This window comes from Carassius gibelio, chromosome B5 (genome assembly GCF_023724105.1).
Source record: "Carassius gibelio isolate Cgi1373 ecotype wild population from Czech Republic chromosome B5, carGib1.2-hapl.c, whole genome shotgun sequence".
NCBI classification, from domain to species: domain Eukaryota; kingdom Metazoa; phylum Chordata; class Actinopteri; order Cypriniformes; family Cyprinidae; genus Carassius; species Carassius gibelio.
This window is the reverse complement of record NC_068400.1, coordinates 37,729,294-37,742,653: the sequence shown is the minus strand read 5'-3', so window position 1 is coordinate 37,742,653 and position 13,360 is coordinate 37,729,294. Positions and strand designations below refer to the sequence as shown.

Below are 13,360 nucleotides of genomic sequence, written 5' to 3'. Positions count from 1 at the left end.
CAATATATGGGGGGCAGTGGTGAACTAATGTATAGAGAGTCAGACTTCTCAGAATCTCAGGTCTGGCAGGGATTGTAGGTGGGGGAGTGAATTACCAGCGCTCTCTTCCACTCCATAGATCATCATTCCACCCAAAATACCATGACTGACGTCAGACTCTTGATCAAGGCACCAAACCTCCAACTGCTGCTGTCTACTGCTCCTGGTGTGTGTTCACGGTGTGTGTGTGTGCACTTTAATGGGTTAAATGCAAAGCACAAATTCTGAGTTTAGGACACCATACTTGAGCAAGTCACTTCACTTCATATACACACACACACACACACACACATATATCTATCATTGTATAGTCATTCTGCAGTGTAATTCTTTTCGTCTTCTGCAGAAGAAAGAAACCCACACAAGTGTGAAATGACCTGAGTGTGTGTACCGTCTCTTTAATGAATGAAAACGAATAAATGTCCTAGTCTAACTAATTCAGACACATTGTATTGCATACAGTATGTGAATTTCATAAAAACCCCAGGTGACAAAAGAAGTGATCTGACGGACCAGTGGAGGGCAGAGTGAGCTGGTTTGGGGTAAGAATCACCTCACACTTCCTTCATCTCCTACTCCTAATCTTCTCTCTTTGTGTTGTCACTTAACTTACCTTCTTTCACAGGAATGGCCGGCTTCTTCTGCCGCAAGCCCAGAAGTATGAAGAAGAGCACCAGAGGGATGAATATCTCAAATGCAAGAACCCACTGCAGAGATAAACATACAGAGAAAACAGGTTATGAAAGCCACACTAGCCACTGTGGTTGCTGGTTATATACTGTAGATATAGCCGAGCTGATTCACTACAGAACCTCTTTGAACATCTGAAATATCACACTGTCCATTATTAAAGATGGCCCAGTGTTAGAGAGTTTTGGATCTATTGGTCTTAATTCAAATAAATGCTGTTCGTTTCAACTTTCTATCACAAAAAAATATTAAGCAAAATATTCTGCATATTCAAAAGATATCTGAAGGATCCGGTGACACTGAAGACTGAAGTAATTTATTTTTGATACAGCATTAGTGATTTGTAAGACATAAGAGATGTATAAATATTGGTAGTAAATAAAGATACATCATGTTCTTTCATAATGGGGCCAGTGAAAATGTTGGCTGGCTCAAGTTGATAAGCAGGCAAAAAAAAATCCCATTGTTGAAGCCTGCCAACCGACAGAGTCCAGTGTCAGAAATTGATCTGGTAAACACAGACTGGCCAATTGAAGAGTTTGCTTAACATGCAATATTTGCGATTGGGTTGGCCAACACACCTACTAGTGCTTCCAAACAGCCTGTTCCAACAATTATTAAAAGAGCTGGAAGAGAAATGAAAGATATTGCATACACACACACTCCACAGCAGGTGGTTGGAAAGAGATGTCAGATGTTTTATGTGTGCTAAGCACTGCAGAAAAGCTGCATCTTTCAACATTTACCTCTGAATTTTTTCCACTACTTCCTTATGTGCACTCTCTCTCTCTCTCTCTGCAGGAGGCCCTTTTTGGACAAATCTGCTGGAGCTGAAGTTACTTAGAAATAAGCTGTCAGTTGAAGTGTAGACTATGATTAGGAACTCACAGGGTTATAGGCAAGGCTGCCATTTATAGCTGAACTGAGATCAGCCTCTTATTCTTCCTCCCTCTACGAATGCATGCGGCTGCCATCTGTGCTTGACCGAAAAAGCCTGATCTCAGATCAGTATCTATTGGCATCTTGTCCTGACCACAATGTGCCTTTCACTGCAGCACAGCATTATGCTGACCCCACATCCCGTCTCTGTTGACAAGCGACAAGAGAAGGTGCAGAGGTTTTTCTCCCCATCTCTGCCATTTCTGAAGGTCACAGCAAACAAGAAGCTCCTTTTACATGCATCCCTCACAATACACAAAGCCGCATGACACGACACACAAAGCTTTGCTTACGAGACCCTCGGCGCTGAGCACGGGGGGTGTAAACACCAGCCAAAGAGTGACTGTTTCTTTTTAGAAAGTCTTTTGGTTTATTTAAGTTATCAACTGACAAAGAAAAACATTGCTTCACTCACAGTCCATTTTAAACTGTCATTTGTATGTTGGAGGCTGTTCATTTATTATTTGTGGAGCTATTGTGTCAGCCTATGAGCACTGCTCTTATACTCTAGTGAAGTCAAGTCTATTTGTATAGTGCTTTCTTTTTTATTTTTACAGTGCAAATTGTTTCAAAGCAGCTCTACAGATTGGATTACTTTATTGTGATGTATATCTTTACCTTGACCCATCTCATGGTACAAGATTTTGGTCATACATCACCCACTGTTTTGCTAGAAAGTTATTACATAATTTAAATGTGGAAGACAGACAGGGCATGCAAACAATCAATATTTGAGTTACAACAATATTTTGGCAAAAGTTGCTATAGTAATCATTGGATAGAGTCATATCTTAGGTGGAGTAGATCACCTGGCTGGGTGAAGATGGATCTAGAAGGCCTTGATATACCAAAATCTTGTGACCTTTATGACTGTGATGGATTATAATGCTGGAGAAACCAAGCAAGTCTTTTGTTTTGGTAATAATCTTATTTGTCTAATATAAATATGCAACAATGGGAATTGAATACACTACACAGATTTTTGAACCGATTTAGTCTGGAGGAGTTGACGCACCAAATATCAGAGCCAACAGAACTACTGTATAAGACCAATATCACTCAAGTGAAATAGAAATATGCTTAAATGTATTTGAAATACATATATTTTATGCTAAGTATACTATGATTACATTTATGGACTTAATAAAAATACCCTGCAATTGCACTTTTTTTAGTTTATACTAAACTAATATACTTCTAAACTAAATTCTGCTAAATTGGAACAACTTATTTTGTATTTAATGCACTGAAATCCATCTAAAGATATACTGAAATATATTTGATTATATTTGATTTCACCTAAAGTGGAACTACTGCAAGAACACTTCAGATACACTTTAAATAATATTTTAGGCTTAATATTAAGAAATGTGCATTGTGCACAAGTAGTACTCCAAATACAGTAAAGTTGAATTATAATTTGTATATAAATAAGTCTCAGGCTACATGTGTGTAAATATGTTAATAGATTAGAACTATAATTAGTATGAAATAAATACTGTAGATCACTTTTTTACTAGGGCACTGTCACAGGTTGGTAATATTTTAATCAACATGCACCAAGGCTGCATTAATTTAATACAAAATACATGAACGGTTATATAATATTAATTCAAAATAACTGTTTTCTATTTTAACACATTTGTCAATGTATTTGACTCATGTGACAAAGCTGAATTTTCAGCAGACATTACTCCATTCTTCAGTGTCATACAAAAACAGTGAAAACAGTTGTACTACTTTATTTTTGTGGATTTTTTTTCATGATTCTTTGATAAATAGAAAATTCAAGTGAACAGCATGTATTCTATCTTATAATGTAATTACATCTTTGTGCAACTGTCCACCAAGCACAGCATCCATCACCAACCAACAGGCCAATAATGAGAACTAAAACACTTATCCTCCAATAACAATGCATTCTGAGAGATATGAGTTTTTCTTTTTAAGAAAATCAGAGATAAATGGAATTGCTTTTACTGTGCGAGAACTAGAGAACGGCTCATATAAACCTCCATAAACACCTCTGAAAAATCGGTCTTCACTTTCCTCTACCCAGCTCATATGAACGGAGCCTGCATAATCAGATAAAACTCACATGCACAAAACATCATTTAGCATTCATAATTACATTCTAGCCAACAAATGCAAACAGGCCCCACAGTCGCCTGGCATTGAGACACGAAGTGCTGTTTGTGTGAGCTGTGTTTCGAAACATGTATGTTTTATAAATATTATAGTGTGCGTGATCAGAAAGTGTATGTGTCTCAGTGATTTCTCCACTGCTGTGAGCACAAAATGCAGCAATAGCACCAATGTCCAATACAATTTTTGGACATTTATTATTTATTATTGGAATTAATCCCTTTAGCAACACTTTTTATGGTTCATTCAATCAGAATTTAGATTTTATCCCCGTTTTTATATCGTTACCTGTTTGCAAGTGCAAGACTTGAATGTTAGGACTATGTAAAGCTGCTTGGCAAGACAAATGCAACTGTTAAAATACAAACAAATACTAATAAATCTAAACTGAACTAAAATGAGTAAGGTGTATTAATCGCAAGTGTATTGGATGTGCTTCATCTAAAAGGTGTAATGCAGTTACTCGTTACTCGACTCTAGCCTCGCACTCCAGGCAGCTGGGGCTTGAAGAATGGATTTGTGGTCATTCCCACTGGATTGATTATCCATCTTCCCCTCTGTTAATACCCAGTAGCTCCAGGCTATAGACATATTTCTTCAGAGACTCACTGGGACATTGCTGCATTTCCATCCCATCAGGTTATACAAAAACAATTCCACCCAGGCAACAAAAAAGCACAGGGGACCTCGAAAGAACATACAATGCTTCATATGAACAACTCAACTAGATGATAAACGGATATAATATTTCAGGCGCTGAGAGCAGATCATTAAAGTTTATCTAAAAAAATGAAACCCATTTCACCAACAAAGAAAGCTGAATACATATTGGTGGATTTGTTTAAACCTCAATTCAACAGCACAATCAAACGTGATTAACAAGTGCATTAAGAACTAAAAGCTCTAAAGTTGAAATGGTTCTAACTTCCTGCTCCCATAACTTTTATTTATAATTACTAACAATGAACTTTTTGCCTTTCATACTTTGCAAAACTATCTCTGAAATTCGACACAGCCAACCTTTGCACCAAGGAATTTACATTATTTTCCCAATTGTTTTTTGATTACTGAATAAGAAAAAAAAAAAAAATTACATTTTATGTGTGGGATTGAGCTTATGCTTAATATACAAAAAGATTATACTTAATATACAAATGTTTCCAATAAATCTGTCCTAAAACGTCCTGAAGTTTGAAGGCTGTTACTCTCAATAGACTGACGTTATCACCCTACCTAGCGCTAAAAACAACTAGCCAATTAAATAGTTTGAAGCAGACTGAAAAAAATTAATTAGAAGAATAATATATATCATACCAAAAGTTTGGACACACCTTCTCATTCAAAGAGTTTTCTTTATTTTCATGACTATGAAAATTGTAGATTCTCACTGAAGGCATCAAGGGCCATTTGACAAAGAAGGAGAGTGATGGGGGGCTGCGCCAGATGACCGGGCCTCCACAGTCACCGGACCTGAACCCAATCCAGATGGTTTAGGGGTGAGCTGGACCACAGACAGAAGGCAAAAGAGCCAACAATGCTAAGCATCTCTCGGGGAACTCCTTCAAGACTGTTGGAAGACCATTTCAGGTGACTACCTCTTGAAGCTCATCAAGAGAATGCCAAGAGTGTGCAAAGCAGTAATCAAAGTAAAAGGTGGCTACTTTGAAGAACCTACAATATGACATATTTTCAGTTGTTACACACTTTTTTGTTATGTATATAATTCCACATGCGTTAATGCATAGTTTGGATGCTTTCAATGTGAATCTACAATTTTCATAGTCATCAAAATAAAAGAAAACTCTTTGAATGAGAAGGTGTGTCCAAACTTTCTGTCTGTACTGTATATATTATCTCTCAGTGATATATGAAAATGTGAAAATATCCGACTTTACCTGAATACAGTACATACAGTATTCGCATGTAAATATAGGAAATCTGACCCCCCCACACCTTTTTATCTAATTGCAATATTCAACTATTACCCAATTCTTTATATAAATCTGGATATATAATATGTTTAAATATGTATACTTGCATTGCTTTGAAACAACGGGTATTGCCAAAAGTGCTATATAAATCCATTTTACTTAATTTACTTATAATTATTAGACTTAAATTATCTAGACAAAAACAGTTCAGAATTTTAATAACGCCATTTATTGGTATGGCCTAGATTTGTAGTATTGGTGTGTCTCAAATATTAATGATATCCATGAACACTGGAGTGATGTACTGAGCGGTTTTTCTCAAGGTTGATACTCTTGACCCTGTGATCCTGATCACCTCTCACACAGCAATACTTAAGGCATCACTCTCAAAAGACTCTGTTCTCCATCTACTATGACGTTTGGCTCTATTCAGAGATCCTGTTTCTGTTACTTACAAAGGAAAGACTGTGCTTCTCCTGTCCTTATTGAGCTGGAAGGGTTTCGGAGGAAAACTTTGACAGACCTGCTTAGAATTGATTAATCTAACAAAACTTTAAATCTTACAGAAAAGTGGAAATAAAATGCATGTTAGATTTACACACTGTATATGTGAAAATGCACTGGCCCTGTGTCTAGAGGCCAGTTACACAGATGGCATCATTACAGAAAACTGCTCACCTAATTTAAAGGTTAATTAACCTCTGTGTTCTTCCAGTTGCTAATTCATCTTAGTGTAATGACTGAAGAGAGAGCCATTACAGATTAACTATAAAAAGCTTCTGAAAACAGTCAGAAAAGAGGTGGAATGAGACAAGACATTTACATGCAAGTGTTTAAAATTGTATGTAGTCTTCCCTTTCTGTGGGATCACTGTGCATGTGAATTAAACAGAGTGGGAGTCAACATGATTTAAGAAGAAGGATACTGAGAGAGAGACAGAGAGAGAGAGAGAGAGAGAGAGAGAGAGAGAGAGAGAGAGGAGGATGGGTTAAGTACAGGTCAGTGGTGGGTGGCATCTTTTATATTTGTTGACTAGCTTTATAACAGCTTTCCGTCTCTCAGCTCAACCATAAAACAAGATAATACACCACAATACAAATAACAGTGTAATGAACATCTAAGACATTTAGTATAGAATTAATAAAAATATGAATATTGTAGGCTTTAATTTACTGTGCTATTATATAGATATTTTTTGTAGTTGAATAAATGTTTCATTGTCATATTTTGTCATGCTTTGTGTATTCTGCATTATGTGTCTACCCTGTCATGTGCTGGTCCACCCTATCTTCATATTTTAAAATCATTTTAACAATAATAATCAATTATATCTATATAATCCAGAGTGTTTAATAGCTAGGTGTGGAAGCAATAACATGCAAAAAAAAAAAAACTGCATCCAAATATCACAGTTTTCTCCAAATAAGAAATAAATACATGTGCAAATTGAGTTTCTAGTCCAAAATGCAGCAGCTAGAGTCCTTACCAGGTGAAGAAAATATGATCATATTACCCCAATTTTACAGTCTCTGCACTGGCTACCTATTAAGTTCCGTATCAGTAACAAATTATCATTACTTACCTGTAAGGCCCTAAATGGTTTAGCTCCTGCATACCTAACTAGCCTTCCTGATAATGTTCAGGGTCCAGAAACACTCTTTCTGTTTAAATCTAGATTAAAAACATCTCTTTCGCCATGCATTCAAATAATGCATCTCATAATTTGTGACTGCAGTTGTATCTGATCAAATGCACATTATTATTCTTTAGCTTGGTTTAAACTAATTAATTTGACTTGGTTGGAACAGCAGCTATGCTAATTATGTCACTATTTGTTTTCTCTGTTTTGCCACGGGATTCACATGCCATCGTAACTAGGATTTACACAAGCTCCAGTCTGGATCCAGAACACCTGAGAAGAGATGATGATGACCCTCAGAGGATCTCAGATGATGCTAACTCTGAAACAACATACAGAACTAACAAACATTGCAACAAATGTGATTGCATCATATAATAATTTCTGTTATACTATGGGGCTTGAATGCTTGAATCTGAGTGGCTGACGAACTTTCTGAGGTGTGGAATTCTTTTCTGGGAAACACACGGCGAATGTAGTTCCAGGCAGCTCTCCTGACCACATTACAGTTCCATATCACTTTGCATATCAAATGCTATCAATGGCTCAAGCCTCTGTTAACAGCTGTAAAACGACGTTTTGGTTCTAGCAAAAGAGGAATTGGATGAGATGGGGAAAAAATAGTCCTACTCACAATAGTGATTTAAGTAAAACCGGATGAATCCCTTTAAATAAAACATCGGATTGATGTCTTGAGGTGTGGACCGGACTGTTGATTATTAGAAAATTAATGAAAGTGACGTGACATACAGCCAAGTATGTTGACCCATACTTGGAATTTGTGCTCTGCGTTTAACCCATCCAAAGTGCACACACACAGCAGTGAACACACACACACCGTGAACACACACCCGGAGCAGTGGCATCTCCACCTCGGGTGTGCATTATTTTTCTAATAATTCAACAGCCTGTCGTCAATTATTCCTTACTTAATAGTGTTCATCGTCTGGTTGACTACGTCTTGTATACATTTTTCTGAAAATTCCTGTCATATGCACATAAACTGACAGTCACCACTGATAAGCTACTACTAAATATTGTAGAAACTTAATTTTCTGTAAAGTTGCTTTGTAATGATTTGTATGCTAAAAGCGCTATACAAATACAATTTAATTGAATTAAACTTGAATTAAAAAAAAGTAAACAAATACCAAGAAAGGGACATCATACCTTTCAGAAAATATAATTTGCACCTGTCCTCCATGCCTGTGTGGAGATATCTAATGGTTTATGCTTTGAATAATGGCCCATAATTATCAAAAAAAAGTCTGGGTGCTCAGCTAATATGTTTCCATAATACTTGAGTGTGTCTACTATTTATGACATGACATAAAGTGAACGGGAAATTAAAACCAACATTTTTTTGTACTGTGAGGGTTAAAAGGCACTTTATGGTGATACTGACCCACAACTATTGATGAAATTCCAGTGGGTGTTCAGGGTTTTGTACCAAGACAGGTGTAAGGTTGAGAAAGAGCATATTGTCTAGAAAAAAAAACTGAATACAGAACAGGCCCGTCGTCAAGGGGGGGCATCGGGGGGCAGTGCCCCCCCAAATGACTTTTTGTGCCCCCCTAAACGTAACGCACAGAACAATTAACCAAACTTGCATTACTGTGCATTCACACCGCCGGCGTCGAGAGCGTCAAAGTGGCCGGAAGTCATTCATTTTCAATGTAAACCAGCGTCGAGGAGCGGCGCGACTTGGCCTTTGAGAGCGTCGAGCAGAGTTTAAATCAAGGCAACTTTATGATAATGAGCTATGACGCGGTTGGGCAGCAACCAATCGGAACGTCGAAGTCAACCGCTTGAGAGGATTCCAGAGGACGCAGCTCCGATCACATTAGTTCCCAAGCGAAATAGAAGACAGGTTGATCATTGCTGTTTTGCGTTTGCAGTAATCTATGATGTGTCCCTGTTTGCGTACAGGGACATAAAAAAATAATTAAAAGTGATACGTGGGCCAAGGTGTCTGAGATCGTTCATTTTAAGTAAAGGATCTTAATATTTCGTCCACAACAACATTTAATGAGATCAACTTAGCACGTTAACCTCCTTGTGGTTAATCTGCATAAGATCAACAAGTCTTGTTGCTTTGCGGCCACTTTAAATACAAAATAAGCATTCGGTCTATGTCAGAACATCTGAACGCTCACGAATCTATCTGCACGTTGTGAGCAGAACGGAAAAAGCGATTTTTGACGCTCCCGACGCCGCCGGTGTGAGCGCGCAGTTAAACGTTTATTATTGAAAGATATTGATTTAGGTCATTCCACTAATAACGTTGTTTCAGCAGAACTTGTCTCACAGGAACAGTAATCACTACAACGGTAACACTAGAAATGCATAACACATTACCTTCAGAAATGATTCAGACGATTCATTATTCAACGCATTATTACACAGAACATAATTTTAAATATAATTATATTCATAAATGACTGTTAAAACATCCCAAAAACAGCACCCAAACCTTGCAAAGACCTACCTCATTAATTATTCAAATACAAAAGCCAATGGCAAGTCTCCAGCAGCAGACCTTTCAATATGTTATTTTTGTGTTAGTAGTTTTATTATTTCAAATTACAATATGCAGTTTGTGTGTAAGTATATGTATATGTATATATAAATCATGCAATTCATTTAGTTAAGCATACAGTATTGTATTGTTTATACGCAATTCGCGTTGCATGAGATCTCAGAATAAATTTTTGGCGGTTTTGGAAATGTTAAGAGACAATAAACAGAGACGTTGAGATCAAACGGTGAAGTATTTTATTTGAATAATTCAACAAAACAAGACTATTATGGTCTATTTTAGTTATAGCCTAATATGGGTTTATGTTATGGTCTGTCTCAGATCATTAAAAAAAGTGTGCCCCCCTATGAAAATTAAATGCCCCCCCATTTGGTTTGTTCTGGCGACGGCCTTGATACAGAACCTGACTGTGCCACGGAGAGAGCGAAAGGACAGCATGTCAATCCAATCATGAATAATGCACGACCTGGAGAAGATAAATAGCCATGTAACGCTTACCGGAGCTCAAGGCCCGAAGCCCGCAGATGACACAGCAGCTGTAATCTACTGCAGACCTGACTGAGAATCAACCTCCTAACCTAAATACACTCATCTGCTGAAACAACTCCACACTTTCTAGGCTTCCTTTGTTTACTGCAGTTCAATCAAATTTAACTCATGAACAGAACTGGAGAGAAAGCAAACAATATGGAGAAAAGCAAATAGAGGACAGTGATGTAAAAGAGGGAAAAAACATTTAAATAACAAAAAAGCATACTATTTAGATATATGAAATATTTAAATTAATAAAAGGAACAAGAAAGAGTGCCACTGCTCTCTATTTGAGAATAAACAAAAGCAGGTTTGTCAGCACTTATATTTACAACATAATCACATTTTTCATTAGCGTGAACGTAATTGTATGTTTTCAATATAGTCTATAATAGCTTATTTCTGAAACTAGATGTTTTTCCAAGAAGTAACTATATCAAAAATGAGCTGAGGCAATAATTTAACACACTCTGGGAAATCCAGCTCATTTTAGCAAACTGGTTCATTGGGACTGTTCATTTCAATAAACCAGTTTAAAAAGCCAATTCACTGATTCATTCTAGTTGCTCCCAAATGCCCACACAGCATTCTTTAGGACACTCCCCTCTTAAAGAGATAGTTCACCCAGAATTGCCATAATTTACTCCCTAATGTTCTTCCAAACCTCAATGACAAAAATAGAGATATTTTGAGAAATGTCACACTGTTTTGTGTCAATATAAGAAAAGAGTAACTGAAACTGTTTGGTTACAAGTATTCTTCAAAGTATCTGCACAAGAATGTCGTACAGGTAAGGAAAGACCCAAGATTAAATAAATATATTTAGTGTAGTTCCCTGCTTCTAAAGGAACATGTTGTGTTAAACTACTTTTTACGTCAGTACTTTAAAAAAAAAAATAAGTAGCTTAGCAAGCTACGTTTTCAAAGTAGCTTCCCCAAAACTGTCAAGCACTGTACACAAAGACAGAAAGAAGAGGGGAATGTCAGTGGAATCTCATGCCTATCTCTCTGCCAAAGATCCCTTTCGTTTCTTCATCCTTATTCTGTCACAGTTTTTCAATACAAGCAATTATCGGTTCTCTTCTTTCTCCTTCTCCAATTCAAGGCCTCATTTCTTTGTAAAACAAAAGTCTGTCCTAGTCTCTCCCACACTGCATTCTTGAGATTGCAGACTGCTTCAGTCTCTTGTTGTCCCTAATCACATTCTTTCCCTTTCTCCATCCTTCAACGCCACTGAGGGAGGGAGATAATCCCCCTATCAGGCAGAATTCAAGATTGCCTCATGTAGAATAGGAGTCTCTTGGAGGGCAGAAGAGTTTCAAAAACTCCTTTCCCTTCAGTAAATGGAGTAGTTAGCATGTTTATGCTAACGGCTCTATGGCTCACAGAGCATAGGCTGCACTGTAATAATGAGCGCAATCATACAGTCTGTCTTGACTCTTCGCAATTCACCAAATCTTATTGTCATTTTGAAACAATTAAAATGGCTAAAGTAAAGAAAGATTCTCAACAAAACTTCTGATTTTGATTCTGTATTGCTCCATGTAGGATACATTTCTTATATAGAATGACCTATCTACTCACAAAAATTAACAATGTCCAGGACATCTCTGTAGTCTGCTGACAGCAGAAGACAGATCTAACGATCATTCTTTGCCCATGGGAAGTCAACCGCATTGTTTCCCACTCTGTAAGCGCATGAAGGATACAGCAGTGAAGACAGCAGCTGTCATAGGCACAAATTAGACCTCATGCCACAGAAAGGTAAGCATAATTAGAGGAGTATCTCACTTTACGCAGCATTGTTTCTTTGAATGGTGGCATATGAGATACAACTGACCTGGAATACCAGAATAGAGCACAACAGTCATTTTTTGGAAGTAAAAAATCCCGCTCATTTTCACATTAGAGAAACAGTTGACAATGAACCTCTCAATATGAGCTTTGAGAGTAAAGAAGACCGCGTGATTTCAACTTCATTCTTTAAAAAAAGCATGTTCTTATTGTCAAATTTCGAATGAAGAACTACACTATATCCGTAATCGTAAAGTTGCTGTTACAATAGAAACTTGCCAAAAGAGTTCATCAGCAGCTGCAAAATTCAGTTTAGCCATCACAGGCATAATTTACATTTTTTAATATATTAAAATAGAATACAGACAGTTATTTTAAATAGGGGTGCTCCGATCACGATCGGCCGATCGTTAATGCGCATCTCATCAGTAAAGCCGGTTCTCTAATCAGCGGTTAATTCCATCAGGTGCATGATTTCACATAGAGCAGTTGTTACTATACAGAGCCGTTGTTAACTGAGAAGATGCGCCAAAAAACGCTGAAAATGAAGTGGATTTGCGCATCTTCTCTATTAACAACGGCTCTGTGTAGTAACAGCTGCTCTATGTGAAATCACGCACCTGATGGAATTAACCGCTGATTAGAGAACCGGCTTTACTGACGAGATGCGCATAACGATCGGCCGATCGTGATCGGAGCACCCCTAATTTTAAATTGTAATAAACTTTCACAATATTACTATTTTAACTATATTTTTAATGATGCAGCCTTGGTGTTCTTAGGCGTTTACCATTGTGCTCCCATTACACCTGCACCAACGTGACTCTCCTGAGGAAATGTATCATCTTACAACCAGGATACTGAATGTGAATCCAAGAACACAGGATCAGTTACAAACCCTTGAAAGCAGACTGTCCTCCATATAACATTTCTCTATTTTCTGACTCTGTAATCTCCCTCCTTCAGTTTTTCTCTCGCTCACCTCCACTAATTCCATTCAGTGTTCACTTAGCATCTGGCTTAGTTAAAGGGAAACTGCAGTCTTCTTTTCCTCCGTTCTCCCTATTTCTTAGTGCAGGGCTGTGAAAGGAGAACATCTTGGCACATAATACC

At 37.4% G+C, this 13,360-nt stretch overlaps 1 protein-coding gene across 2 annotated transcripts in view; it reads right to left on the bottom strand.

Annotated features, from left to right (window-relative positions):
• The window catches only part of abca2 (ATP-binding cassette, sub-family A (ABC1), member 2), a 56,990-nt gene that overhangs the window by 32,525 nt on the left and 11,105 nt on the right, over positions 1–13,360 (bottom strand). For both annotated transcript variants that reach the window (XM_052556001.1, XM_052556002.1), the window contains exon 2: positions 653–746. In XM_052556001.1, coding sequence (XP_052411961.1) covers positions 653–746 — 94 coding nt within the window. The remainder of the gene's footprint in view (positions 1–652; positions 747–13,360) is intronic.